Genomic DNA, 26,701 nt, shown 5'->3' with positions numbered 1-26,701 from the left:
GAATCAACCAATCGTATATTCGGCTAAAACAGGTATATGAGTTATCCTTGGAAACTAAACTGCAGAAGTAGGCTGCTTTGTGCGTTTCAATCGAACCCACGGCATCATATTCAACGGAGAGTTGGGATCTAACCATCTAGTTCTATCCTGATGACCAGAGTCTTGAAAGCCAAACGTCCATCGTCATGCGTAGACAATGAAGAGTTATTTGTCAGTTTTCAATCTCCTGGAAAATAAATAAAGTGTCCAATGCCCACCGCACGACACACAATTCTGCGGAAATATCGGGGTCGCATACGGAGTGGACGAGGGAGCGGACTAGAAGACCATTGGCATTATCGGACCGATTTTCGTCAGTGCTGGTGAGCACAGCCACCCTGCGTACGAAGGCTGGGCGCTCACTGAAGAATATCCATCTTTTCCGCCACGTTACAGCATTCGCTATGATAGAACGTATAATATTCACCCTTATTTTCCTTCTCCGCCTATCTATACTTGCTCATGGCTCAGCATTGACTACAGCAATAGCCGCCAACGAACGATTATGCTTTTATGCTGATGTAGATAAAGCCGGAGAGAAAATTGGTGTACGTCCACGCCGAACGTCCCAAGCCTACTCACATCTGATATTTCTTCAAGTTCTATTTCGCAGTAAGAACGTTCAAATCAGGCCCTAGTTACCCGCCTCATACTTAGCTGTAACCCAGGTTCAATCTGGTGGCTCCTTCGATATCGACTTTGATGTGAAAGACCCTAATGAAAAGGTACTCTTGGACGGTGAACGCGAGCGTCAGGGGGACTACGTCTTTACTGCTAACACAGTAGGAGAGTACTCCTTCTGCTTCGAGAACGACATGTCAACGCTTACCGAGAAACTCATCGACTTTGATATCATGGTGGAAAGCGAACCAAGGCGTGAAGCTCCGGCAAAGGCAGGCCAAATATCGGAGCACACAAGTGCGTTGGAGGAGAGCATATTCCGTCTGAACGGGATGTTGATGAATATTAAGAGGACTCAGAAACAGTGCGTCCAGATCTATTCTTTCCGTAGCACTTATTTTAATACATCTTTTGTACAGTTTCCACACCCGCGATAACCGAGGCTTCTCGATCGTTCAGTCCACCCAAAAGTACATTTTCATTTGACATAACCATCTTGTCACGGTTTTTGACCGCCGGCTTACTTTTCTAGTCGTCTATTCTGGTATGCTATCTTCGAGAGCTTGGCAATGGTTGGAATGGCTATGTGAGTATACTGATGCTTTTAGGTTGTCATTATTTATCCTGACTGTGATAAACTTGAAGATTCCAGGTCTACGTTCTGCAAACCTTTTTTACAAAGACTGGCCGTCGATACAAAGTCTAATTCAGAAATGACATTGTATATATCCAATAAATTTACTAGGTGGAACCATATGGGTGTCGAGGAACTCGATCAAATACATTAACCATAGTCTTCGCTTCTTCGTCATCATCAATGCTAGCCTTGTGCGCAAGACATCCATTTCAAGCAGCTTCAACCTGCTTGGCATATGCAAATGCTCCGCCTTTCCTTAACCCCTGTGTTTATTACTTTTCGGTAAGTAGCCACATTCCTTATTCTCAAAAAACTCACTGATTGGTATGCAGATCTGAGAACATTATATCGGGTAAGCTAGTCCACCACTGAATATCATGGCAGAGCACCCACCGAGCATGAACCTTGTCTATATATCTGACTATCGCTTGATGCTTCTCTAATACGATTGCCCTCCCTGCCCTCAATCCTTCCAATCCTATTATCATCGCATAATCTGCAGCAGTGGGCCCATCAGACCCGCGAGCGAACCATGAGTTTTCGCTGAGATGTTTCTCGATCTAGACGAAGTTAAGACGTTACGCAGAAGTTTCCTCAATACACTATTTACCATATCAATATTTCTTGGAAGTTCCGGGTCAACATACATCTCCCTGTAGGCTCCAAGAACATAACGGAATATTGGCTGGAGGTACCAAGGGGCACGATTAGCGAAACGGGATAACCTTTGCCAGATTACTACCAAAGGCATGAGAGTTGATTCTGCGTAGTGCGTATCTATGCGTATCGTGTAGCACAGAAGAGAAAGTATTGAACAATCAAAAGGTCAGAATGTCTTCCGATCTCACGTAGAAGTAATACTCACAATAGAGATCATCCAGCGCTCCTTCTACACTCAAAGTTTGCTTTCCTCCGTACTTCTGAATCAGATATGCTTCGGGAGGAGCGAAATCAGTCAAGCGATATTCCCAACGGAGTTACTCACTTATGATTGCATTGCTCTCCGCCAGAACTACTACACTTTCTCCTATGTCTTCTATAATAGGAGACTTCCCTAATGGGTGCACTTCCAAGAGCGATGGCGGTGCTGTATAATCTGGCATACGCTCAAATCGCTTGACCTCGTAAGGTACACCCAGCTCTTCCTGCCTCGGTCCATCGTCAGCCTTTGGTATTTACGGTAGATTCCAGACATTCTTACCAGAAGCCAAAGAATACGCTGTGAGCGGCCGTTGTTGAGGTGGTACACTACGATCATTGTTACAAGAATCGGGTGCTGCGTGGCGAATTCGTCTATAGGTGCGTGGGGTGTGCGTTTTTACTGGGACTAAACTTGACCCGCACATCCATTTATACAGTTATGTGAACGTTCTATGCTCTTCTTAACTAGTTCTTCAAATAGTCAGTCACATCGTCGGTCAAACTTTTCCCCCATGACACAATAAGAGCAAGCTGATAGGTCCTGATCAGAGCCTGTGTATGATGTAGAACCGTCTGTCTAGAAGGATTTTGATCTCTTAGCATATGGTGAGTACATAGATGTACTTTGAACCCAGAATAAACAAATGACTTTATTCCTGTCACGGATTAGAGCAATCTCCTGTTGGGCGTGGCTACTTCTGTGGAAGGAGCTGACGCATTCTATGTATACCCTCTGATTTTGAAGCTTGTGCCTTCTTAATATAGTCAACCGAGAAATAAACACAAGCTTTCCCGTTGAAGGTCCACCACCATCAGCCGTACATCCGTGTTTTTCTTGGATTTGCCGATCTTTTCTTCCCATTCCTGCAGGATCATTCCGTGCCTTTTTTCAGCGTCTATGTTGCATGTCATTGGTGAGCAACATTATCATAGAACAAATCCTCATGACTCTGAGAACTTACCGATTGATATGCAGGTTTACAAATATCACAAAAAACGGAGGCAACTGAGTTCCGCATCAACAATCCGCGTTATTTCCAAGCCAAACTCACCGAGCACGGACCTTGTCTATATGCCTCGATATAGCGGGATGGCTCTCTGGCGTAATTTCCCTTCCTACAGTTAATCCTTCCAATCCAAAGGACATTACATAATCTGCAGCAGTTGGACCATCAGATCCTCGAGCGAACCACGGGTTGTTGCTGAGGTGTTCTTGAATCTACGAGCAGGTTAAACTCAGGCTGATTGAGAATGCCGAAATCCAACGCCATTTACCATTTGACTATTCCGTAGAAGCTTCAAGTCGACGCACACCACCCTTTAGACTTCAAGAACATAACGGAATAATGGTCGGAGGTACCATGAGGCGCGATCCCTGAAACGGGTAACCTTTGCCGGGCCTCAGAGTTGATTCGGTGTATGTAGTATCTGTGACAGCGAGCAGAGAAGGGGGTGAGCATATTCTATTTCGATTCAGCATAGAACTTATACTTACGATTACGCGCCAGCCTTACATACAAGCAGAGCTCCGGGATATCTTCCGGCTCTTTTTCAAACAACTTAGTAACAACCTCAAGGGGTCCGGATATGCATCTTCCGAACGCAGATGAGCTCGTTCTCGGCATATTTCGAAACCTGTTTGCCCTGATTCGACGTGACTTTCCGCAACAAATTGAGACGTTCATGGCTGAAGTCTTAGTGGCCATAGTTGATGAGTCTTTGTCTTTGTCTGGAGATGTCCTGAAAATCATAATGGCTCAGTTGATGGATAAAAGTGCACTGCGTATTCCAAATAACTGTCCTGACGATGTTTCATTTAGCGCGTTGAACTCCAGCGTATCGACATGCGATGTGCGTGTGCAACCAAACAGCAGACAAACTTCAGCGGAACCTCGCCCTCTACTTCACAGACATTATAGTGTCCAATTCCTAGACTGCGGACTCTGCATCACAGTTTGTGTGGATTGCCACTGAGCACTGCCCAGCAAGCCTCCAAGGCTGTCGTTTCACACCCATTCAGCGTCCCCCTGTCCAGTCTACGCACTCCTATGAGTTTCTACAGCCTAAGAGTAATGGTACTGGCAGTGCAAGCATAAGGGCTCCTGGATTTGGCATGTCGGACGCCGTCACTGCGCTAGGACCTAGGCCTATGGGATGGTGAGGATTACGATGCATGTTTCAATGTCCTCTGCCCTTACCATCTAAAAATGTAGTTATGTGCACAGTTCAACTGATACCAATACTACTACCTCTTCTTCTCTTATCACCTACCTGCAGTCGTAAGCGGTCATTTTCACTTCTGCACAAAAGTATATCGCAAGCTAATTAGTTGAAGTATTAACATAGTTGCTTGGAATATACATGGCCATCTTATTTTGAAGCTACGTAACCCTGCCTTTCTCAAGTATATCACAACTTTCGATATCATTGTCGTTGAAGAAACCTGGCTCAGGCCAGGACAGGAAGACTCTCTTCCCCTTCCTGAAGGCTATGACATTATATCCTCTCCACGTCCCGATTGTCATGCACTGAAGCGGGCTGGAGGTGGTGTTGCTGTGATTTTTCGCTCGAGTTTAGCTATTGAAGTCCGTTCAGATCTATGTGCTCCTGATGTAGTAGTGGTGGAAACCGCTGACTACCGCATTATCGGTGGGTACCTGCTACCTTCAGGCTCATACTATGGCGATTGGTCCGAGGTGGATCCGAAAGAGTCCATCGCAAGTATCATCACACGATGTGCCTCCAGTCCAAAGCCTGTTCTGGTTTTCGCTGACTTGAATGGTCGTATCGGAGACCGCGTCAGTTGTGTGGACAGCCCGCCACGATTTTCCTCAGATACTATCTCAAATGCAAGGGGGACCTGGATCTTACAGCTCTGCTCTGATAACGGCCTCCATGTTCTCAATGGAACCTCATTTGAATCTACCCAACCAGGTCAATTAACATCGTATCAGCCAATGGGTGCCTCCGTGATTGACTATGTTTTGGCATCAAAGCCTGCACTTGTTAGCCTTACGGAAGGTGCTTTGAAAGTGTCACGATCTCCACTATCGGACCATGCAGCACTTGAGCTAACTATCCCATACCACCCTCCTGCTGCCCCTGTACCGGTCCTCCAGTCTGATATGCTGACTCACCATCAAATCTCACCACTGCTCTCTCCCACTAACTTGGATCTAATGGTTCAGGATGCTCTTTGTTCAACCCGTACAACTGCCGAGGCCATTGACACTCTATATGGTCCAGTTTATGCAGATAACGGAGGCATAGTGGTCTACCTGACTGCTTCATCCGGGCGAGATGATATGGGTTCCCCTCAGGCTGCGTTCTCACTTTTTTGGGGTGAAAATAGTGAAAACAATGTCAGCTTCCGAATCCAGACCGTTCCTAAGCCTACGATCAATCATGCTCTTCTATCTGCCATGATACCGGCACTACAAATAACTAATCGCCTCCCTGAACGTACACTACACATCAATGTCACCTCAGAATACCTGGTGCGATCCCTGTGCTATTGGGCTGCAGATAATGCTGAACATGCCTGGGACTGTGCTCATAGTGATATCCTCAAGGTTGTTGTATCACACCTATGCGCCCGTGTCGCCGCCGTCGAATTTCATGTGATCCCTACCAGGGGCAATGGCCACTTACGACGAGCAAAAGACATCGCCTACAAAACAGTCAGAGATGTAAATGCTAACGTCTGGTCGCTACTAGCTCCACATCCACTACCTCACCCGGAACACTTGGCGCCATCCATACCGAATGTGAGGAAAGTGTCAACACGATTGCCAGAGCATGTACCCCCCAAGCTATGGACAGCTGTTGGGCCGAATGATCCAGATCGTGAAGACGAAGACTGTATACCTCGAGAGTCTCACAGAGGGAGAGCCCATGAGCGTGAACAGCGTCGCGGTAATCTAGTCAAGCTCATCAACTGTGAAACTGCTCTCTCTTTCTGGTCCTGTGTTCGGGAATGGACTGATGCAAAGAAACGTCCTGTCTCTGTCTCTGCTCAGCAACTCAGCACAGTTTTTGAAGCGCGTCTTAACCCTCTACCCCATCCCCCTGCCTACTTTGACAGGGATGTTAGGCAGTTGAACACTATGCTTTCGAGCACCATCCCACGTCAGACAACAGATCATACTGCCTCGCGCTTCTTCTCTAGGTCAATCACTGATGATGATGTTGCACTCTGCAAGAAAAAGCTTCGTGGTCGCAGCTCAAAGAGTGCGCGAGGTATTGATAGAGTATCTTATCGTCAAATAGAGAGAATACCGAATACCACTTTGGCTGCACTATTCAACCGTTGCATCTTTGACCTCGATGCTCCTCAACAGTGGTTCACAACAGTTTTGATTGGCATTCTGAAAGTTGGCCTCAATGCTAAGGAGCCAGATAGCTATCGTATCATTGGTTTGGAATCATGTCTCCTCAAGATGCTCACACTCATTATCGATCACCGCGTACGTGCATGGGCAGAGGAAGCCGGGATCCTGCCTAACTCTCAGAATGGTTTTCGGGAAGGATATCGAACTCATAACAACTCTTTCATCCTCAGATGCGCTATAGAGACTGCGCGGGCTAATGACAAGCCGCTCTATGTTGCCTTTGTTGACTTGAAAAATGCATTCCCGTCAACAGACATCCCTACCCTTTGGAGGAAACTCTTTAACAGGGGGATGTCTGGACTTCTTTTTGACTGGCTCCGACTCCTGTACGCTCGCATGACATATGTTGTACATCATGGGGATGAGGTTACGGCTGCATTCCGCAGTCTTATAGGTGTCCTCACAGGGGATACATTATCGCCTATGCTGTGGAACATATACTTCTCTGACCTACACATCCCAGTCCATGCCGATGATGTCTACCTCAATGGCAACCCTGTTTCACATGTTGAACAGGCAGATGACGTTGCTATCTGGTCAATGTCGCCTGAGGGGCTACAGGATAAGCTCAACCACTTCTTTCGCTGGTGTCAGCTGAACTCAATGGTCATCAGTGTCAAGAAGACTAAATGGATGCTCTTTGGTCCTCTCCCACCGCTCTTGCCTATCTTCCTTATTGACAGCAAGCGGATTGAACTTGTTCCCTCATACAAATATGTCGGACTCAACTTCACTTCTGTGCACAGATACATCCTACAAGCCATATACAATATCAAGGCTGGAAAGGCCCGTAACGTTACCCACGCCACATTTGCCCCTGAGCCGGCTATAGGCTGCCTGCCCCCACAGGAAGGTATAACTCTCTACATGGCTCGCGTTGACCCACACCTTATCTTTGGATGCGAAATTGTGCTTGACATTGACCTTACCCTGCTGGAGGACCTGGAGAATGTCCAACACCTCTACCTGCGACACTTACTAGGAGTTAACCGGCGGTCAACTTTAGCTTTCCTATTCACGGAATTGGGTATTGAGCCTATCAGGTATCGGCATATCAAGCTTGCTCTATCTTACCTGCATTCCCTTCTGTCTCCAAGGTCACCGACTGGTAACCGATGCATTAGCACATTCATTCCATCTTGTTCGCATGGGACAGCCTGCATGGATTAGTGATCTGAGAAATGTCCTATGCCACCTTCCTGTTCCGGTTCTCTGCACAGTTGATAACCTTGCTGATCCCGAGGCCCTCCCGCACATTATCAAGGAAGTGGAGCTATCATGTGAAGAGTCACTGTCATCGATGGTCAGGGACTCCGTAAAAGCACACCTACTCCACAACTGCACTGACTACAATGAAATGGGCCTCCCAGCTCTGCTATCGGCCACCATGTCCTTGCGTCCATACCTGAAGGTCCTGAATGTACCAAAACACCGACACGCCTTCACGCGTCTCTTACTGTCCTGCCACTGCTTAAGTGTGGAACGTCTACGCTATAATGAACGGTATCGTCCACCCATCCCACGCATATGGCGTCTGTGTCACTTTTGCAGGCTGTCTATTGAGGATGAGTGCCATGCTCTCCTTCAATGCCGCCAAGACGTTACCCTGGTCTACCTCCATGAACTGTCACGAAGCAGCAGAGGCGGAGTTACTAGCAGAGCAGGAAAGCGGAGTGACTAAGCAAGGCGATGAGGCGGAGCGATTAAGCAGAGCGGAGGCAAACTGGTCCCAGATAATGACAGAGATATATTGCACTGCGGGGATGAAGGCCTTATCTTGCCGCGAATAGGGCGCGAATAAGGTAAGATTAGGTACAAAATTCTCCCTCTAAGCAGGAACAGAATATATTATTTAATCACATTGTAATCCAACGGACATTATGTAGAGAATAACATGAGATTATACAGAAAATTCTACCACTAAACCACTCAGGAATAGTCCAATAAAGCCCGACGTCATTTTACAACGTTTTCGCGTGCTGAATATGCAGGGATTTTTTAGTCTAATCTACCATAAATTAGTGTGCGAATACATTGAGATTATTTTGACTAATTGCAGAAAAATCTTACCGGGATTGTTGGAAATTTTCGCGGACTATTCGCCGCGTGGAGAGCATGAGATTCTTCAGAATAATCTCACTGAGAATAAGGGTACGCGATGTCGGGACGTCGAGACGTCGAGACATCGTCGATATTGAGACGTAGGGACATCGAGACGTCGTCGACATCGGGACGTCGGGACATGGAGACGTCGTCGATATCGATATATCGAGGCATAGCAGGGTCGCGAATGTCGGGACGTCGACGATCATCTAGTTATTTTGTCAGTAGAATCTTTAAAACGTTAGGTAGGGACTTATCTATGTGCTCATTTATTCATAATCAGTATCACCTCTGCCCTAGATAGCACCATTATATGTATATACACTGTGTACAAGAAATTCATAGGTAAAAGATTGAGTTCTCTGAATCTATCAGCTTGTCAGTCACATACCACTTCAAAGAAAGCTGAAAGTTACATACCATTATGCAGCTGCTGCTCTTGCAAGGACTGGTAGAATGATAGTTCCCCAGATATACCACCAATGACCAGGGATGATAAATATTTCAATGTGTGCCTTGGAACCTTTGCAACACAACATGAATTAGTGTTTGGATAAAGATGGGAACCACACGGACAGTTGGCACAGTAATTGCGAGGTCGGCTGAGGCATCTATGTTCCAATAAAATGTGCGCCAACGATTCTGAAAGCGAATCAATATGTATTTATTTGGAAAAATCAATCAAGAAACGCACCAGCTTTTCTTCGCCATACAACCTGCATAGGGGGGAGCCAGACTCTGCTGGGACATGGACACTGTCTGTCCCACTCTGCCTTCCGCCGGTCGTAGTCGCTGGTCATACCTACTTTCCAGTAGACATCGGAATCGACAAAAGCGTACAAGAAACCGGGCCCATCCGCTGGCGACGGGAGGCGGGAGCGTCTGGACGTGTATAGAGCGCGAAGTAAGCGGCTGGAGCGTCTTGCCATTGTACGCGAATCCAATATCGCGACTCGGATCGCGCGCGGTACGAGGGAATTTAGAAGGTAGGGATGAAGTGCCTGGGGAGCGGGTGTAGTGGCGATCCGGATTGGTCTTTGAAAGGTAAACTGTAGTGAAGTATATAGGGTATAGCTTGTAGCTTGGATTGTGTGCTATATGTTTGTGGGTGATTTGGATGTGGACAAGAGCCTCAGGAATGCCAACCATGCTGTGATGGGTATTATGTCGCTGTCGATGGCATTAGATAATGACTCTCGGGCCTCTTATACATAGTTGAGCTCAATCCAAGCACACATTTCATGAGCAGGATGGAAACAAAGATGAGGAAACTTGAGGGTATAATTTATAACATAACACCAGTATGTGCAGTGAGAATAAAAACAGATCAATATGGAATTAGAAGAAACCAACAGTTGCCCCTCAATTGTATAATTCCAGACCCAGATTGCGCCTGAACTCTCAACAGTATAGTCATCTTGTCCTCCTCCTAAGAAAGAAGTCATAAAGTAGAGTCGAGCGATTCTAAGGCTCCCTCGTAATCGCCGAAGGAAAGCTTGAGTCAACCAACATTTGAGCGCGCAATGGTGAACTGGTGCTCGAATTCAGTATCCCCCGTCTGTTCGTATGATAGAGCGATAGCCCGGGTCCTCTTTTGTGGACAGGAAATACAAAGTATTGGTGACCGTCTTCCATATCACCGTCCGGGACCCAGTTGCTATACCTTGAAGAGAACGTCGTATTAATCCTACGAGGGCACGTCCAAAATCGAGATGAGTTTGAGCCGAGACAGTGAGTACGCTCAATTCGGTGGACTTCGAGGAAAGCACCATTTCAAGTTGATCACTCGCATGCTCGTACCGTCCAGTATGACGGCATTAGTGGGTTTTATTCTGGGTTCCAGAACGAAACGGTTAATTTTGTATGTGACCAGTGTAATCGTATACAGAACCTCACCCCTTCGACGACGTCCCACAAACAATGATAACCATCCACCCACCGAATGGCCGAAGAAATCTTCGTCGATGAGATTGACATGCCCTAGGATATCGACAAAATTGGCCAGGTTGGATTTCCCAGTTGCTGGTGAATGGATGAGGGAGATTGTTGAGTGAATACGTCGCGTTCTCGAGACACGGTATATATCGGCTTCCAGGGTGTTCATGAGCCGACTGTATTTTCATGGGGCCAAGTCTTCTCTTTAGTGCAAATAAATAGTAGCTTCTCAGTCTATGCACGAGTTGCACTCGGATACAAGACGCGGACGGTGGAGGACGAAAGTGACAGTTCGAGAGACAAGTGACATCGTGATCAGTGTGGTTTGATAATTTTAGGCGCTCATGATCATTCGCATGCAATGCTCTTGTACTTACTTGAACATCCTCATTTGGCAGCCTTATGTCGCTATTCTGTCATTCACTTACTTCTAGCTTAAAAATCTTGAGTGCCACAGTATCAGTAGCGGAATTGGAAGGAGCACAAAGTAAGATATGTGCTTCTGGCTGAGTATGTAAGATTTGGTGGACGTCACCTTGCCCTCCTCGTCATATCGAAGATTAACGTGGTTACCATTTTGATATTGCAATGTATCCCATAATATGCTCACAAAATTGTCTCGTGCTTCAGGCGTGTCTATCGACACAACTGGGCTAGAAAAAGGACGAATCGCTACTAGATCGCAAGAAGCATCATTTGCAGAGGGAATATCCTTAACGAGAGGGGTAATCCGAAATGCAGGCTCTAGTCTATCCACATTGACCGTAGATAAGAAGTATGCGAATGGCCCGTAGAGATCCACCACTGGGTTGTCTTCATCTGCGTCAGGATGACTGATGAACTCTTTGGCGTCCGGATCATACAATTGTACTACTCCGAGAGATGCCACAGGAAGCAGTTTGGCGTAACCATTATACCACTTATTGCTGTTTTGCTTTGCGGCAATCTTGAATCGCTCAATCCCTGGCATCTCCGCGCGCAGAAGTTCAGAGTCATGCAAGATGGATGCATGGAGAGAGGTAGATACAACAACTGCCGACGCTACGGCTAGAAAATTCGAGTGAACAATATGATAGTTTGATCATTGAGGCTACTCTACCTTTAGGGCGTATCTTCGCGGCAGGAGGTGAGGAGAGCGTCGTGATAGCCAATGTTAAAGGTAAAAGATGGGAGTCTGGGGCTTGTGAAAACGACCTCACAGACTGTAGTCTGTATTCTATCGACGGGGTGACGGAGGAGGTTGGAGGAAATAATGAGGAGTAAAGCGCATTTGCAGTACCGCAAGGAACGAGTACAAGATGTATTTCTGGTGGAACACTGGTAACTCCAGCTCTTGTGCCATTGATGTCAGCGCTCGAGAGGTAATTGATCAGTTCGTGCAGTGTTCCATCTCCTGAACCCAAGATAACAGTCAGAGCCTCATTGATTTGCATTTTGACAGAGCTATACAATGATAGCTTTGGTAGCACTAGTACATAGAGCATGTTTATATCAAAGTGAAAGTAGAATACAGTGCCGCTATGATCATGAGTTTGTCGCGTCACCCAACAGCTAGGGCATTGCTAGTACCTTTGTCTTCGTATCGATGTCCATGATCTATAAGCCTTTTCATGGAACATCGTTACAGGAATTTGACAGATAATTCAAGAACAAAACGCACCAGTCAGGCTCTATTTCAGTGATGATCCTGATTCTAGGTTTTTTAACAGTCAACGTTTGTATAAAGGAAAAGCTATCGAAATATGTATATCCTTACTGGGTTTTTTTCGTCTCCTCCATCTCATGAAATACAACCCAGCCGGATCGAGGTTTTCTTGTGAAGAGTACAGAGGTCGGATGTACATACAATGTCTGAACTTGTGTGTGTGAAGATGATGAACCGGAATATGATAGAGACGCACCTTATTTCCCCTCACCGACCTGTACGTTCCATCGCCGACCCATCTTGCGCCATTTCGCCAATATCCGCTTATAAGACATCTTCTCAATCTCTTTGCATCGCCTTGGCAGCTCTCGAGGGGTAGATTAAATCTTTGCATATACTTTTTGAGTTGCGCGCGTATTGAGACTGCCCTGGATAGCCCTCGAAAAGATTTAATACCTTCAATAGTAACACTAGCCTAATGAATTCAGTCAGGCTGTCCCCACGAGAAAAATGATGGAACATACTTCCGCAATATTTGTATTTGTAGAAACGATGACTTTGCGGGTTCCTCGTTGTGCAGGTTCGAAAACCGCAAGCTGCTCTTCTGTTGTCAACCCAGCGTGAAGAGGGAGAGGTACGAGAATCGGCATGGAGCGCGTAGTCCTACGAATATCGTCAATTTGATTCCCAGCAAGTAGACCGGCTTCTCCACTTGGGTGCTAGCTCTGACAGTTCCTCCAAACATCGATCGATCTCCTCACGCCCGGTCAAAAATATCAAAATGTCCCCAGGACCGTACTGCATGAAAAAGATTGAGGATTAGCACAATAAACGATAAGAAATAAGAAAGAGCAAACCTTGGCATTGACATCAACTGCGGTACTTGTAGCTTTGGCGACATAATCTGACACAGGCTCTTGCAAGTATGCCACCTCAACAGGAAACATACGACCCTCCAGACTGATGATGGTGGCATCGCTTGACGACGTTGCAGAAGTAAAGTAGTCCAAAAATGATGAGGCATCGATTGTCGCAGAAGATACTATTAAACGCAAGGAAGGTCGTTTACGTCGGATTCTGGAATGTGTTAGCAGGTCAGTGAAAATCAGTGATAACAACTCACTTTTTGAGGACGCCGAGCAGAAGGTCAGTGTAGAGAGTTCGTTCATGAGCTTCGTCAAGCTGATAGAGCGATGGTCTGACGGAATTATCAAAATATTACGGACGGAATGCTCACCATGATCACGCTGTATCTACTCAGCAGCGGGTCTATCAAAGTTTCACGAAAAAGCATACCATTCGTCAAATACAATATCCGTGTCCGTTGGATGTCGCTAACATCTTCAGATCGAATAGTGTAACCAACCTGGAGGACCGTTTGAGAGGAGCGATTGAGCTGTGGCGCAGACCTACCTCATCCCCAAGAAGTGATCCGATCTCGGTGGCGACGCGACCTGCGACGGATGTTGCGGCAACACGTCGAGGTTGAGTACAAGCAATGATCTTCCCTTCTGAAGCCCAGCCGGCTTCCATGAGATATTGTGGAAGCTCTGAACAATTTTATGAATTTTCGTCAGGCGTTTTTGGTATTAAGGAGACATACAAGGCTCACGGGTGGTCTTTCCACATCCTGTTTGCCTGACAACTATCATCACACCATATTTCTCCACGCAACAAAGAAGCTTTTCGCCTTTGGAAGAAAATTAGATTGACGAATTAGCGCGCCTGCATACACATACGGTGTTTATATATAGGCAATCTTTCCCGCTGACTTTGGATAGATAGTGAAGAGTAAGCTGGAGCACACTGCACTATATTTTCCTCAGTCTGAGTATCCCTGTCCAAGGAGCTACCGGGGCCTGCTGTTCCTGGCTTCCAAAATTTGAGAGACATGTCGAAGTCGTGCGCGTGAGCGCTTGAGCACTGAGTACTGATTTGCCGCCGGCATTTGCCTTTTCTCCTAGCTCTCGTCTATCAACTTCACACTTGCATCTCTATACGTTCTAATTTACCATATCTGAACGTAAAGGTATTAGCATTATCCCCGCACTTACATCGGCTCCGTCTATTAATCTTCATTTCAGTCCTCAACAAGTATTTCCCTCCGGACTTCGATCCGGATTTGATTCCTCGACGAAAGCAACCCAGGAACTCTCAACAGGTTGTCCGTCTCATGGCTCCGTTCTCCGTGTACGTCTCTTCAACTTTATTTGGACCGATTTTTCATAACTTCGTTTTCTAGGCAATGTAATACGTGTGGCGAATATATCTATAAGGGCAAAAAGTTCAACGCTCGGAAAGAAACCGTCGAAGAAGAGGATTACTATGGAATCAAGATCTTTAGGTTCTACATCAAATGGTCTGTCGTATCCTCCCTTGAGCTTCAATTGATATTTATATCCTATGCAGTACATTATGTTCTGCTGAAATCACCTTCAAGACGGATCCCAAGAACACCGATTATGCAGCAGAGCACGGAGAATCTAGGAATTTTGAACCATGGAGAGAGGAAGAGGCAGGTGAAGAGGAGGATCGGCTTGCGAAGCTAGAAGAGGAAGAGAACAATCCCATGAAAGTGTTAGAGAATCGCACAACGGATTCAAAACGAGAGATGGACATCCTCGATGCTTTACAGGACATCAGAGCTCGGAATGCTCGGAATGAGAGGGTCGGAAACTCCGCAGATCTTCTCGCGAAACTTGACATAGAAGAGATAGAGAATGAAGAGGATTTGGAGCGGAAGAGATTAGAGGAGGAAGATGAAAAGTTAGTGAGAGAGGTGTTCTCCGAAATTCCCTCAATGTCTGGGGACTCTCTATCAGAAATCGTTACGGTGAAGCGGAAGGCAGATGCGATCGAACCCTCAGTTGACAGTCTACTTTCCGAATTGTCCCGCTCGTTGCTGGACCTGAAAGCCGATGTCCAACATAACACTGCCAAGAAGGTTAAGAAGAATACATTGGGAATCAAAGTGATCAAGAAACAAAAGACATAATCCTGTCGGTTAGCTTTTTGTACTCATAAGTGTCTGTTGCATATATTAAATAAACTCTCTCGACCATCTCTTTTTCTGTGTTGAAAAATCGCGTAAGTGCAGATTGGAATACTATACACAAATATTTCTATGAGAAATTGGATACCTGATACAGTGCACAGTGATAGATGGATGAATTATGAATGAAGGGATATGCGATAACCTGATAATTCCAACAAATAAATAACTCATCCGCTTCCCTCATTCCTGTTCATCAGGTGGTGTTTCTAGTGTTGAACGAAGATTCAAAGATTCATGTCGAGGGGTTGTAGTACCAGAACCAAGTCAACTACTTGGCGCCTCGTCAAAGAACCGTATAGACCGTGCAGGCAACTGTTCCCTCGACTTCTGAGAATGCACAGTCCGTAATGAATCAATGCGGTTGTGCCTCAGTGAACTACCGGGACTAGAATGAGGCTGACCGGACGAGGGATGGCCCAAATTACGGCCTCTCTCATCCAGTTCGTCGACTGCTGACGGCTTCGAACTAGAGGAGGTATCTGGAGACTTCATGACTCTACCCATCAAACCCCTTCGGATAGAATTTCTCCTTCTTCCACCAGTTTTCAATGTCTTGCTCCTAGGCGACTTAGATCGTTGCTTTTTAGCGGCAGTGATATCTGTGAGAGCTGCGTCAGCATCGCTCGCTCAACCTTCGTCCTCGCTTTCCTCGTCTTCAACGGCAAACTCGTGTGCAGTGTTCGTAACTTGATCTAGAGGTGGTTCGGAAGAATCATGACCAGAACCTGCGACTACGGGGCCTTCTGCAACTACCTCCTTCACCATCTCTTTGGCACTATGCGCAGATTGTTCGACCTTTTCTATTCCGTGTTCCAAGGTTTCTTTCGCCGTGTTTTCCATTTCCTTCACATCTTTTTCTGCCTTTTGTCTAGTCTCCGCTGTATTGTCATCTACCGCTTTTCGTAGGCGACCTAGATACTCTTTCAAGTGTTGTTGGGCTTCCGCGCGCTCGCCCCGAAACAATGAAGAGTGGGCATCCGGTGAACCGTAATTCTTGATGACTTCAACCTCGACCTCTTCCCCGGGACCTGCACGCCGTTCTATGACACGGTGAGGACCTTCTTGCCATTCTGACAATGTCTCTATGCCATCCGGCGGCTCCTCACCAGAAGGCAGTATTTCGGCGCTAGGTTCTTCACCGATACCTTGAACACCGGGAGAGGGAGAAGCGAGCGGAGAAAGAGGCGGAGAAATCAAAGTATGAATTCGTTTATCGCCTTCACGTAAAGCTTCAACCTCTGTTGGAGAGCTCCCAACTACCTTCCGGACTCAACTTTTCGTGTGGGGTGTGTTCTCCCCTTTCCAGTTCGTCGCTTTCGTCTCGATCCCTATTTATCACGATAGCATCTCTGTCAGTGACATGGCGGGCTTGAGTTGCCCATTCTGGGAGTCCACTGGCATGTCTACTCCAAGTACGAGAAACAGAGTGGACGCGACGTCCTAGAGAAAATGACGGAATGGATAGACCATGAATTGTGATCGAAGAAAGCACCATGAATGCTGTGATAGGCTGAATGGTCTGGGTAAGTATAACAGTTTGAGGATTCTGTTGTGCGGTGGAATTTTCAGAAAGTACCCCAGCGGCGAGCGTTGAAATAAAAACGGCCCCTGGACAAACAGGAGATTTTGAGCATCATTAATCGGCAGGTTCTGTTGCGTCTTACCGATTCCCATTGGTCCAAAATGACCTGTGAAAATAGCTTCCCTGAACGTTTTGATATCGGGAATCCATTTGTACAATGCTACAACTGCAGGTAACCTCCGAAAGAGCAGTACCAGGATTGCAATTACGATCAGGCGCCAGACTGAAAGCGAAGTTTCCCTGAACTGGAGGTTAGTAGTCAATCAATGCTTGGATTAAATATTTACGCATTCGAAAATTCATGAAATGGCATCCATGCTCCCACAGAGATAAAAGCCGCAATGTTGACAAGAGATCAATGACGGACGAAAATACAGATTCCTCGGTCTGGCGATTGAAGAATCCATCCCAAGCAAAGGCCGTACCGCATGCGAACGCTGATTGTACGTCAAAAACTTCGATGAGATGAAATGTAGAATGAGACACACTCGAAAGCAGATCGTCTGAGCCAAGCAAAGTAGTAACCCCAATTGTGCCCAATGCCAAGGAAATATATTGTGCGATGTATGAGTGCCTATCTATCAAATTGTGTCTCTCGCAGAACTTCATGAGGTGACGGAATCCGAGGCCAAGACAAGACCCAATAACTATTCCCAAAGTTACCGGGTCTAAAAAGCGAGAAATATTATAAGCAAGGATCGCAAGTATATATTAGACACATTTACTCACATAACCAAAGTAACAAGAACCAATCCCTAATCGCCAAATTTCAAGGGTCCGACTGATGATTGAGCGCGCTTTTCTTCATCGTCTTCTTCATCTTCGAGGAACGCGCCATCAAAATGTGCATTGGTCTTGGGAGTCTCCGTGACTTGAGCTGGCATCTACGGTGAAGCCAGATGAGCTGCCATTGACATAGAGTTCTGAAAGTGTTTGCAACGCTTCAGGAGTAGCTTCATCGTCGAAGTTGGTACCAAGAACTTTGTACAGTCGTAAAGAGACGAGGTTTCGAGCTTGCGAGGTCCACGAGCTAAAACTCAGACATACAACGCCGTTTATAGGAACATAAATCACTCCAAAGGAAAGACGAGATCTCAATATTGAATACCATCGACGATTAGTGTCGTTCTTTGGCAAATTGTTTCATCAATAGGTATGTCAACAGCGCATAACCAAAAACAAGCGATGCGAAATTCGACCTACCGCCCTCCAATGCAGGAGTTGCCTGCCGTACGTCAAATGTACACACGGACCAACTCTCGAGTAACTTCGTATTCGACGACAACGGTGCTGTTGGTTTTTTTTGGCTGACGGATGACCCTTTGCAACGGAAGAAGGACACCAGGCATAGTAATTAATAGATCGTATACATACGACAAATGAAAGACGATAGATTTGTACTGGGCAAGAAGTGCCTTTGTTCCGTTACTCAAGGCTTCGTGAATGAAATGAGCCGGAAACAAGAACACCAGCTGTTGTATCTAGGTGCCACTGTGTGGTTTCGGAGCGAAACGAAGTATGATGTTCGTATACTCGATCTAGCAAGAGGTTGAGTAGGGCCTCTATAACAATTCAGTTTGAACTTACTTCCTTCTTCAACGTTCGCAGAATCTCTGTTATTTTTGCAATCTGGGTAAGCAGGGGCGCGAACATAAGGGAGTAAGCCTCCATCTTGATACACGAGTCAGTAAGTTATAAGCACGGATCAGATACCACACACCTCCATGGACGAGGTCATATTCGGACCACGAATAAGTGCCATGTATATCTCCAGTTTGGTTCGTTGGGCCACTGGCGACAAGTTGGTATAAAGATCACACAGTGCGCTGAAGAGTAGCCGACAGGTTGAGTCCATGGATGGAAGGACGATGGCGAGATCAACTAGAGGTTTTTCAAGCGTGGCAAGGAAAATCTTGGTAAAAATAGAAGTTTAGACCAATTTATTATCATCGATGAACGTTCTACCTTGCATTTGAGAATCTGAGTCAAACGTTGAAGAGAAAGAACTTCAGAGTAACGAGGGGAAAAAAATTCTACCTAACACAGAAACATCAGATAGACACAGATGCAAGATTTTGGGAACTCACAGAATCATCGACCCTTCCCGAGCAAAGAATATTAGCATATCCCCGTTTTATGCTTTCGATCGATGAACGCATGGCTTCTTTGAGGGTCTCGAAGTTTTCTACCAACGAGTTTAAGGTAGCGGTCGCTATGTCCATTGACTGGCGGCAAGTATCCATGTCGAAAGTATGGGCATACGGGGGACTGTATGAGCAAGAGGTGTCGGTTATATAGTGGTTCTTTCTCGCAATTTCATCAAAGGGACATGAGATCGAACTAGGACAAAGGGGTTGCATTATGAGGGTTTCTTTGAGCTTTCCGTGCAATCGATTCGGATTTAGCGGTCAGTGCATAGTCACTGCCCGGACCTCGAGCCATAGAGCAATGAGATGACCTTAGGTCTGGTTTGAAACCGAGACCAAGTTTTGGTGAGGTTGGTTAAGAGGAAGAAAGGGCGCTTTAAGAAGAAAAGACGGCCCTTCAGCGCTTACAGCTCCGATATATTACGTACCTCTCTATCTCTTTCTCAACGATCATTCAGTCCCACCGAGTACAACTCCGTGGGCTGTTCCTCCAAGGGGTCGTCGATTCTCCTACATTTCTGTAGTCCCCTTTGAGCTCAAGGCTCGTGTACATCCATTCTCGAAACACATTTTCTGGGTACATATGGTTCTCTCCGAACCTTTGAACGCGCCCTATGCTCGGCTAGGCGCCATAGATGCCCCTACCGATACTGTGAATGCATTGGCATTCTCAGTGGATGGTCGTTTCTTGGCGAGTGCAGGAGATGATAGGCGGGTACGTGTATACGACATGGACCGTGGTTTTTCGACATCCTGGGAGCACGAAGGCTCGTGTGCTTTTACTGCTGTTGCATGGAGAGACAGTGTTCTATTCGTGGGTAACATGGACGGCGAAATAATAGCCTTTCATCCAACCAAGGTGAGTTGTACATACTTTAGTGGGCCTGGTCTGATAGAAGGAACAGAAGTGGATCTACCGACGAAAGAGTGAAGTCCTCTACAAGACCAATACACCTATCGAATGTCTGGAATTCGATAACCACGGGAACCGCCTTCTTGTCTGCTCTGGTGCCGACGTACTTCTTTTTAAAAATAGTATGGATGTACCTTGTCGGAAATCCACATTGTCATAACGTTCATTGGTGTCATATCGCAGGTTCTAGAAAGTGGCATTATCAGGATCATCTGCCTCGCCCCGGTCCATTCGGAGAAACCGAGAATTACAGCCGCCCGCCAATCCTGGCAACGGGTGCTTTTTTTTTGGGAGATGATGATTGTCTCTTAGCATATCTTCACGACGGATTCTGGTGAGGAGAACAAGACCATGCTGTATTCTCTGATGACCGAAGATTTGATGAACAGGAAGTTTAAATTTGATGCCTGGGAGAATCGTAGGAGTTGGGGGCCAGAGGAAAAAATGTATGTGATATGCATTGTATCGCGCTGGTGTTCCCGCTCATGGATATGTCAGAGCGGCTATGGCGAAATCTCCGGACTCAACAGCCTTAGTGACGGCAAACATATTCAACGGCCTTAGTTGGTTCAGGAGTACACCTGAAAACGTCAAGAAAATGGGTACCTCTGTCGACGTTCAACCATGCCCACAGAACATTCCACTTCCGGTCTTATTTATCAATAAAGGACAAGCGACGATAATGGGGACGACCAAAGGTTACGTTGCAATATTCGAAGCGAAACGTGGTAAGAGGATACAAGCTTTGAAGCATGGGGAAGGTACATTTTCACAAGATGTTTCAAATGTCTTCTCTGATATTCCCTTATTCAGACGAAATATGGGTAACCGCTCTTGTGAGTGTTTCCATACCTTATTCTGACCTTAACTGCTGTCTTACAATTATAAGGCCTATATCGATCTGGCGGGTCGTCGTAGAATGATCGCTTCGGGTGAAGGAAATTGCGGACAACGTACAAGGATTGTTATATGGACTCAAGATGAAGCTGATGGACCTAGTAAACAACAAAAAATATCAAAGTTCTGGGGTGTTCTAACGAGATTTGTATGTTGTATCATTCCTCTAGCATACCTCTTTCTCAAGACAATCATTCACAGATTAAATTTACAACGACTGTGGGGCATATGGTTCTCATACTGATGGGTGTGGTCTTTGCGATGTCGTGGTTAATCTCTGCCCAGTGGAGAGAAAGAGAATCAGCAAACTTACTACAATATTTTGGAAGGTCGTTTGTTCCTCCTCCTCCTCCTCCGCCTCCCGTGGTTCCTTCTGCTACACCAACTGGTCAATCGCCATCATTGACAAAGCTCAAAGAATTATTGATCAGTTTAGAGGATCTTTTGGTACGTGTTGGTCTCTCAATTGGCATATAGACAAACTGAAAAACGGACGTTGACGCCGGTAGACTTAGATTATCTCAGAATACCTGTTTGAATTCTTTGCGCATCAATCCTATGAAATCGAACGTATATACATTATGCTTACTCGAATATGACCTGAGAATTCTGCCCAGTTATTCTGCTTTTGATGTCACAGTGGAATAATTTGAACGCGTAGCTCTTATATCAGACCGGAGCTCTTTTCATCGTGATCGGCTTTTGTAACGAATTTTGGCAGTGCATTGTTCAACAATTCTGTGAGCGCTGTTCATGTGTACCCAGTACCGAGTGTCTACTTAGTACAAATTCTGCTCGTTGTCCGTCGTAGCGCTACGAATGAGCTCTTGCTCCTCTAAAGCCAGATGTTCCTCCCTCTCCTCAATTAACTGCTTACCAAAGTTTAACTCTTCTAATTTTTTCTCGGCAGATAACATGGCCTCCCGATGAATCTGAACAAGTCGCGCAGAAGCTTCAATCTCAACGTCCATTTTGACCCGACGTGCCTTCTTTTCAACCAATGTTTCCTTCAGTGTGACAGCTCGCTCCCTCCTCTGGAGCTCCTCAGCTTTTGCCCACGGCGTGAACTCGCAGATGTATAGATACGCGAGATAGACCTTCATTCAGAAAGAATTTAATTCTCTATCTTCGAGTTGAGATAAAACTTGCTTACCATTTTCAATGCAACGTCAATGAGCATCAAGAAGCCCAAAATTGAACAGACAAGGAAGCCAATAAGCATTCCTATCAAGGCCAAATTATCCAAGACAACATCTTCCATAATGGATTCAGTCGTAGCATCAGAGGCAAAAGACAGGTTAAACTTGATGAACGAAAGGATGTTGCGGAAGATGACAGCAGCGTCTGGAGTTCTAACCGCAGAAGACATGGAATCGATGGGAGGCGAAGACATGTTCAGATGAATTTAGGGCTTTCGTACAAGGCAGTAATGTGTCCCCGATTTACCCCAAATACAAGCATAATCAGACAACGTGTTCATATGCATAGATTAATAGATCATCGATAGATGCATCGGTTCCGATTATGATGTACCGGTGTCACATCCAGGGCTACCTAAACGTTATATGTATATGCACCGAACCGAATGTCAGAAACAAACACGCTTCCGCGTGTTATACATGAAGGTTAAATCACGATGCTTCAGCGGCGATGCAAACATAGATCACATCTGTAACCTGCAGATTACGTATATGGCTTTAACAAACTCAAAAACCAAACTATTGAGGAACAATCGAGCAAAAATCGGGAAATTTGAGATAAATCGCCATTGAAGGCTATAGTAATTTGGTATGGTGATACCTCATGGTTACTTCGACTTTTTCGTGCATGCTTAAAAGGGATATGATTGGACAGGACGAATTGTTGCGATATCGATCGCAGACAGGGTTGTTATTATCCGTGTTGACTACTGTAAGGTACGCGCTATATCACATAGCCGCCTGCATTGACCGGGAAGGCCTGTAGAGCTTGGAAGCTTTCCTGCCTTTTCATAAAGGTCCATACACTGTCTCACGAGTAGTGCTGTCAATTCCGATGCAGTGATATCATCTGGCTCAGGTGGATGGGATGTTGACTAGCCTTTGATTAGCGAATGATATGAAGAACGAACACAAAAGGCACCTTCGAATCTTCTGTGCACGCGCGAGAGACAGCAGCAGTCCTCGGCCTCGAAGATTTAACTCTTTCCAAGTAGGACCAGAATTCCTCCGTCTAGAAAGAAAGGAAAGGTCAGTTTACCTCATGGTAGGGATATTGTGTGCATACCTTCTCCGCTGTAATAGCCTCTATACATCCTTGATCCGCCAAGCCACAACCAAGAGACGCTAGAAGCTGCGTCCGTAGCTTGATGATAGATATTGACGCGTCGTCCACACCGGAAAGATGATGCGAGTGTTCAGCTTTCAGGTGAGCCAGGTCAGATTGTGCCGCCTGAAAACAGAGGGTCAGAACGAGTTTAGACGATGAGAAGTGAAAAGTTATACATCGGTGTTGCACTTCCTACTAGAATGTCTTTGACGCAGACTATCAGCTTCGTTACGCAGTTGAAGGACTTCTTCATGCTTGCTCTCGACTGCCTGCTCGAGTAATCGCAAGCGTGGTGTATTCGACGATAGAATGCGAACTTTCTGGAACAGGATGATTTCAAAAAAAGTGGTTATATACCGCGACATTGATCGGTCTGCACTCACGGAGCTCATGAACCAGATCGACAGAGTCAAGTTCCTAATGGGTGGGGAGTGGCGTGTAGTTCACTGGTTAAAAGTGTCGCCAGGTTATATATATTCGTTGTTGGATACCTTTGTGTATTGAGGCGAAGTTATAAGACAAAGGGCATCCGTATCCTGATATAGTCGTCATATCGATATCGCCAAAAGTTTTATCTATAAAGATCTACGCGTACGTCCCGTGAGGAGTGCAGAGCAGATATGAAGTTAAAAATTGGAAGAATATACTGGAAATTGTGAGCCATTAGTAGTATAGAGTGGGGTATTACACGCGTACCTCAGAATATCTCTAGATGTCCCATTCTTCACAAGCCGTAGAGTCGCATCCCTGACTGTCCGTGAGTTTCATTCTCTCGTGTTCGAAAGCACGATAGCACAGAAGTCCAGCATGCATCGTCGGTCTCATAGCTACAAGCTGAGGCAGTGGCGTCCAGCGAGTTTGACTCTGTGGAATTGCCATATTGGAAGGATCGGGAATGAAAATTTGCATGCTCGCGACCAGACCCGGTCCCAAGCATTGTCACGTGAGCTGGTGATTAATTGCGTCATGACCACTGCTCTTCCGAATTTGGACAGAGCCCGACAGTCTACAAAAATCTAATTTGCGGTAAACGTTGTAACGCAGTGATTGACTTCGGGCTTCAATTTGCAGCCCTCCCTTAAAAGGATTTACGCTGATGTAACCTATGTAGATGGTGGTATCGTTCAATGGATTATTGGCTGGAGTATACGAAAAGTAACCTTAGATTTCAATGAGCAACATCTATAACGTTGTTACTTTTGTCTCGACGACACGTCGGTATAATCTTTTGAATGACTCAAGTATTTGCGCATGCATCAGTAATCATAGTAACAACAATATCGTCTATTTTAGTTTCTGGTATCGGAAGGTATACTTGTCGAATTCATGCCAAAAAATAGCTTATGACACCGCACCCTACGCTGTGCTACTAGGGTATTTCCTTTCCTGCAGCATTCTATGACAATGTTTGAGATAGACTTCGAAATATTAGTAGACGATACGTACTTGGCGAGGCCGGGAGGAAAGACCAATTTCATAGGTTGTCGAGGACGTATAATCTCATTGACAAAGCCATGCCCTCCTTTGGACCATCCAGGTTCCATCTCTTCAAGCCATTCGGCATCGTAAAAGTTGGAAGGTAAACCCGCAACGTATTTGCTGTTTGAGCTTCGGTCATTGTTATCAACACGAAGACGCGGAGGAGAGCCCCGCGTGAAACTGAATTTCTCTCCGTCGGCGGAGCATCGTCCTTCGAGGTGAACATAGTCTATTGGCCGAACGAAATGTTTGACCAAGGCCGCCCGCCATTTTGTGCCCTTCACAAGGTACTGCACTCGAGGTTTGCTCATGCCTGGGTCTTCTTTGTCCGACGACATTCCCGCGACGCCTAACTCATCGAATACCTTGAGGTAGGGCTGAAGTGATTCAAAGGTAAGAATAACCTCTCTTCGTTGATGGAATAACTTGTTCAAAGTCCGTGTCAGCTTTCGTATCAAGATGCGATGTTGTGACAACTCACTGTGCTTTTTCTCTGCCATCTCCCAATGGGTAAACGCGAGTCGTTGCTATCTTCCGCCATTTTCTTGTCTTCTAACCAATATTTATGGAGCGATCTTAACCGCACAAGAAATGCTTCACGGAGACCATCACGATCTTCTACATTGGGTTTAGTGATCAGCTTCTGCTTCTCAAGTATCTCTACAAAGACGTATGAGGCGCCCTTGTTCCATGCTGATTTAGGACCACCCGCAATCCAATATCGAAAGTTTTCCGTCGTACATGGACGTGAAAGCGGGTCCTTCCTGAATGCTTTAGCAAATTCGTCTGCTTCCTGTTGAGTTACCGTATTTTTGGTTTGATCTTGTCCTTTCATTATTTTATCTAGCCACATGCGGATCAACTCCTACATTCAGAAGTGAATATAAATCGTCACAAGAAATGGCCACACGAACCTTGCTTCTCAGCTCTTCAACGGGTCGGCGCTTGATCTCACCAGAGCGCGGTACTCGCTTCTTCTTGGCATAGCTGAACGCATAAGCTACATCGGCCTCATCGTCACCTTCATTATCTGGGTCGTCCGCCCGATCACTAGGATTTCTTCCCGTTTTAGCAGCATCACCCTGGGATTTCGCTCCTTGTTCGTCGCCCATATTTCCACGTTGTTGTGCGGGCTTGCTCGTGAAGTGCTTCTCCAGTGTCTCCCCAATGCGAGCCAACATTCTCGAGTTCTGGGTTGTGTGTTCAGCCAACTTATCGATCTTATCGTCTTGTTTCTGCAAAATTGCAGCGTTTTTCTCGTCTTGTTTCTGCAACATTTCTGTGGTCGATCCTTGCAATTGTGTGCAGACGCTCTTTAATAGTGTTGCTTGTGCCTCAAACAAAAGTTTCAACTACAAGGTTTTTCAGGTTCGACGTAATGATAGCGAGCACAGAATACCTACCGCATCTACACTGGAACTGGAGCCCTGACCACGTTGAGAATTTGACTGCGCATCATCGTTGGGAGCTCGGGGCTCCTGTTGGACTTTTCTTCTTTTGCCACTTCGAGGAAGTTGTATGGTCGGCGACAATGGTTCCTAGTTATCATGCAAAAGTAAGCGCTCCTTCTCATTTGATTCCTCGTGACATACCTGCATAGGTTGTTGATCTCTTGAGGATGAAGAAACTCTCGGAGTATCGTTGGGATCAGGAGCTCTGGGAGTATCGTTAAGATCATTCATATGATGGTCGTCTGTGGGAGGGGGGGTCTGGGGTAAGTCCTGCCACGACGTGTGCGAGTGCTGTGACATCAAATGCTGGATATTTTCCGATGAATCCTGATAAGAATGCGTTGCAGGAGGGGCCTGTGGCTGATTCATCTCATCCGGGGTACCGTAGTCCATTTCAGAATCTACATCGCTGGAATCTTGTTCAGGAGAGATCATCGCTGGAGAGGAACAAGAACTTCTTTGTGCTTGTGCTTGAAACGGGCCTGATAACCGAAACGACTAACTTATCACTTCATCATCCAATCATTCAACTCACTTGAGCTGAACCATTTCTAGATCTGCATACGATACATAGACCT

General features: G+C 45.9%; 14 protein-coding genes across 14 annotated transcripts; 3 read left to right on the top strand and 11 right to left on the bottom strand.

Annotated features, from left to right (window-relative positions):
* Window positions 1-443: 443 nt before the first annotated feature.
* On the top strand, window positions 444-1,366 carry C8R40DRAFT_1178120 (emp24/gp25L/p24 family/GOLD-domain-containing protein; the record flags this gene model as incomplete). Its single annotated transcript, XM_046232805.1, has 6 exons — window positions 444-587; window positions 640-651; window positions 708-1,024; window positions 1,080-1,130; window positions 1,193-1,246; window positions 1,306-1,366. The coding sequence occupies 6 exons, from the start codon at window positions 444-446 to the stop codon at window positions 1,364-1,366; spliced, it is 639 nt and encodes a 212-aa protein (XP_046079274.1).
* Window positions 1,313-2,635, bottom strand: C8R40DRAFT_853841 (thioredoxin-like protein). Its single transcript, XM_046236458.1, has 7 exons — window positions 2,499-2,635; window positions 2,283-2,442; window positions 2,163-2,231; window positions 1,908-2,074; window positions 1,691-1,857; window positions 1,616-1,631; window positions 1,313-1,560 (listed from the first exon to the last, which is right to left on the bottom strand). The coding sequence occupies exons 1-7, from the start codon at window positions 2,553-2,555 to the stop codon at window positions 1,507-1,509; spliced, it is 690 nt and encodes a 229-aa protein (XP_046079273.1). The 5' UTR covers window positions 2,556-2,635; the 3' UTR covers window positions 1,313-1,506.
* A 348-nt stretch (window positions 2,636-2,983) lies between these two features.
* Window positions 2,984-3,924, bottom strand: C8R40DRAFT_1075032 (uncharacterized protein; the record flags this gene model as incomplete). Its single annotated transcript, XM_046226806.1, has 5 exons — window positions 2,984-3,101; window positions 3,181-3,224; window positions 3,282-3,437; window positions 3,579-3,646; window positions 3,714-3,924. The coding sequence occupies 5 exons, from the start codon at window positions 3,922-3,924 to the stop codon at window positions 2,984-2,986; spliced, it is 597 nt and encodes a 198-aa protein (XP_046079272.1).
* A 4,501-nt stretch (window positions 3,925-8,425) lies between these two features.
* Window positions 8,426-9,861, bottom strand: C8R40DRAFT_1223250 (uncharacterized protein; the record flags this gene model as incomplete). The annotated part of the gene is made up of 7 exons (XM_046233289.1): window positions 8,426-8,617; window positions 8,680-8,704; window positions 8,750-8,921; window positions 9,133-9,235; window positions 9,289-9,354; window positions 9,407-9,428; window positions 9,515-9,861. The coding sequence occupies 7 exons, from the start codon at window positions 9,859-9,861 to the stop codon at window positions 8,510-8,512; spliced, it is 843 nt and encodes a 280-aa protein (XP_046079271.1). The 3' UTR covers window positions 8,426-8,509.
* A 1,216-nt stretch (window positions 9,862-11,077) lies between these two features.
* C8R40DRAFT_1062634 (uncharacterized protein) lies at window positions 11,078-12,080 on the bottom strand (the record flags this gene model as incomplete). The annotated part of the gene is made up of 2 exons (XM_046225482.1): window positions 11,078-11,694; window positions 11,747-12,080. 2 exons carry the CDS (start codon window positions 12,078-12,080, stop codon window positions 11,078-11,080), a joined length of 951 nt encoding a protein of 316 aa, XP_046079270.1.
* Window positions 12,081-12,356: 276 nt separating this feature from the next.
* On the bottom strand, window positions 12,357-14,261 carry C8R40DRAFT_1260931 (P-loop containing nucleoside triphosphate hydrolase protein; the record flags this gene model as incomplete). The annotated part of the gene is made up of 9 exons (XM_046233820.1): window positions 14,032-14,261; window positions 13,905-13,982; window positions 13,706-13,842; window positions 13,530-13,658; window positions 13,416-13,474; window positions 13,150-13,369; window positions 13,005-13,090; window positions 12,817-12,955; window positions 12,357-12,767 (listed from the first exon to the last, which is right to left on the bottom strand). The coding sequence occupies exons 1-9, from the start codon at window positions 14,183-14,185 to the stop codon at window positions 12,357-12,359; spliced, it is 1,413 nt and encodes a 470-aa protein (XP_046079269.1). The 5' UTR covers window positions 14,186-14,261.
* On the top strand, window positions 14,184-15,353 carry C8R40DRAFT_1275322 (CWC16 protein; the record flags this gene model as incomplete). Its single annotated transcript, XM_046234113.1, has 5 exons — window positions 14,184-14,200; window positions 14,257-14,261; window positions 14,377-14,479; window positions 14,532-14,651; window positions 14,702-15,353. 5 exons carry the CDS (start codon window positions 14,184-14,186, stop codon window positions 15,285-15,287), a joined length of 831 nt encoding a protein of 276 aa, XP_046079268.1. The 3' UTR covers window positions 15,288-15,353.
* A 1,225-nt stretch (window positions 15,354-16,578) lies between these two features.
* C8R40DRAFT_1062667 (uncharacterized protein) lies at window positions 16,579-17,281 on the bottom strand (the record flags this gene model as incomplete). Its single annotated transcript, XM_046225484.1, has 3 exons — window positions 16,579-16,955; window positions 17,012-17,169; window positions 17,217-17,281. Coding segments are annotated over 3 exons (600 nt in total), but the record flags the coding sequence as incomplete, so codon positions are not given.
* Window positions 17,282-17,684: 403 nt separating this feature from the next.
* On the bottom strand, window positions 17,685-18,278 carry C8R40DRAFT_1178114 (uncharacterized protein; the record flags this gene model as incomplete). Its single annotated transcript, XM_046232804.1, has 2 exons — window positions 17,685-17,813; window positions 18,183-18,278. 2 exons carry the CDS (start codon window positions 18,276-18,278, stop codon window positions 17,685-17,687), a joined length of 225 nt encoding a protein of 74 aa, XP_046079266.1.
* Window positions 18,279-18,410: 132 nt separating this feature from the next.
* Window positions 18,411-19,172, bottom strand: C8R40DRAFT_1178113 (uncharacterized protein; the record flags this gene model as incomplete). The annotated part of the gene is made up of 5 exons (XM_046232803.1): window positions 18,411-18,467; window positions 18,517-18,600; window positions 18,650-18,841; window positions 18,895-18,966; window positions 19,017-19,172. The coding sequence occupies 5 exons, from the start codon at window positions 19,170-19,172 to the stop codon at window positions 18,411-18,413; spliced, it is 561 nt and encodes a 186-aa protein (XP_046079265.1).
* Window positions 19,173-20,494: 1,322 nt separating this feature from the next.
* C8R40DRAFT_1075027 (uncharacterized protein) lies at window positions 20,495-21,372 on the top strand (the record flags this gene model as incomplete). The annotated part of the gene is made up of 5 exons (XM_046226805.1): window positions 20,495-20,750; window positions 20,803-20,825; window positions 20,879-21,034; window positions 21,088-21,333; window positions 21,364-21,372. The coding sequence occupies 5 exons, from the start codon at window positions 20,495-20,497 to the stop codon at window positions 21,370-21,372; spliced, it is 690 nt and encodes a 229-aa protein (XP_046079264.1).
* Window positions 21,373-21,665: 293 nt separating this feature from the next.
* Window positions 21,666-22,279, bottom strand: C8R40DRAFT_1075026 (uncharacterized protein; the record flags this gene model as incomplete). Its single annotated transcript, XM_046226804.1, has 2 exons — window positions 21,666-21,983; window positions 22,040-22,279. The coding sequence occupies 2 exons, from the start codon at window positions 22,277-22,279 to the stop codon at window positions 21,666-21,668; spliced, it is 558 nt and encodes a 185-aa protein (XP_046079263.1).
* Window positions 22,280-22,792: 513 nt separating this feature from the next.
* Window positions 22,793-23,585, bottom strand: C8R40DRAFT_1178110 (uncharacterized protein; the record flags this gene model as incomplete). Its single annotated transcript, XM_046232802.1, has 5 exons — window positions 22,793-22,960; window positions 23,008-23,097; window positions 23,152-23,316; window positions 23,370-23,513; window positions 23,577-23,585. The coding sequence occupies 5 exons, from the start codon at window positions 23,583-23,585 to the stop codon at window positions 22,793-22,795; spliced, it is 576 nt and encodes a 191-aa protein (XP_046079262.1).
* A 964-nt stretch (window positions 23,586-24,549) lies between these two features.
* Window positions 24,550-26,558, bottom strand: C8R40DRAFT_1178109 (uncharacterized protein; the record flags this gene model as incomplete). The annotated part of the gene is made up of 6 exons (XM_046232801.1): window positions 24,550-24,589; window positions 24,640-25,097; window positions 25,154-25,537; window positions 25,587-26,024; window positions 26,076-26,210; window positions 26,265-26,558. The coding sequence occupies 6 exons, from the start codon at window positions 26,556-26,558 to the stop codon at window positions 24,550-24,552; spliced, it is 1,749 nt and encodes a 582-aa protein (XP_046079261.1).
* Window positions 26,559-26,701: the final 143 nt, after the last annotated feature.

The sequence above is a fragment of the Lentinula edodes genome (assembly GCF_021015755.1).
Source record: "Lentinula edodes strain Le(Bin) 0899 ss11 chromosome Unknown C8R40scaffold_75, whole genome shotgun sequence".
NCBI classification, from domain to species: Eukaryota; Fungi; Basidiomycota; class Agaricomycetes; order Agaricales; family Omphalotaceae; genus Lentinula; species Lentinula edodes.
This window is presented reverse-complemented; position numbering and strand designations above follow the sequence as displayed.

What these genes read in the sequence shown, in the direction of transcription:
- C8R40DRAFT_853841 (XM_046236458.1), bottom strand. Translation starts at nt 2,555, where the DNA reads ATGATCGTAGTGTACCACCTCAACAACGGCCGCTCACAGCGTATTCTT. An exon ending in AGCGTATTCTTTGGCTTCTG is followed by an intron (nt 2,443 to 2,498) that starts GTAAGAATGTCT and finishes GGACCGAGGCAG; the next exon opens with GAAGAGCTGGGTGTACCTTA. An exon ending in AGCGCTGGATGATCTCTATT is followed by an intron (nt 2,075 to 2,162) that starts GTGAGTATTACT and finishes CGATACGCATAG; the next exon opens with ATACGCACTACGCAGAATCA.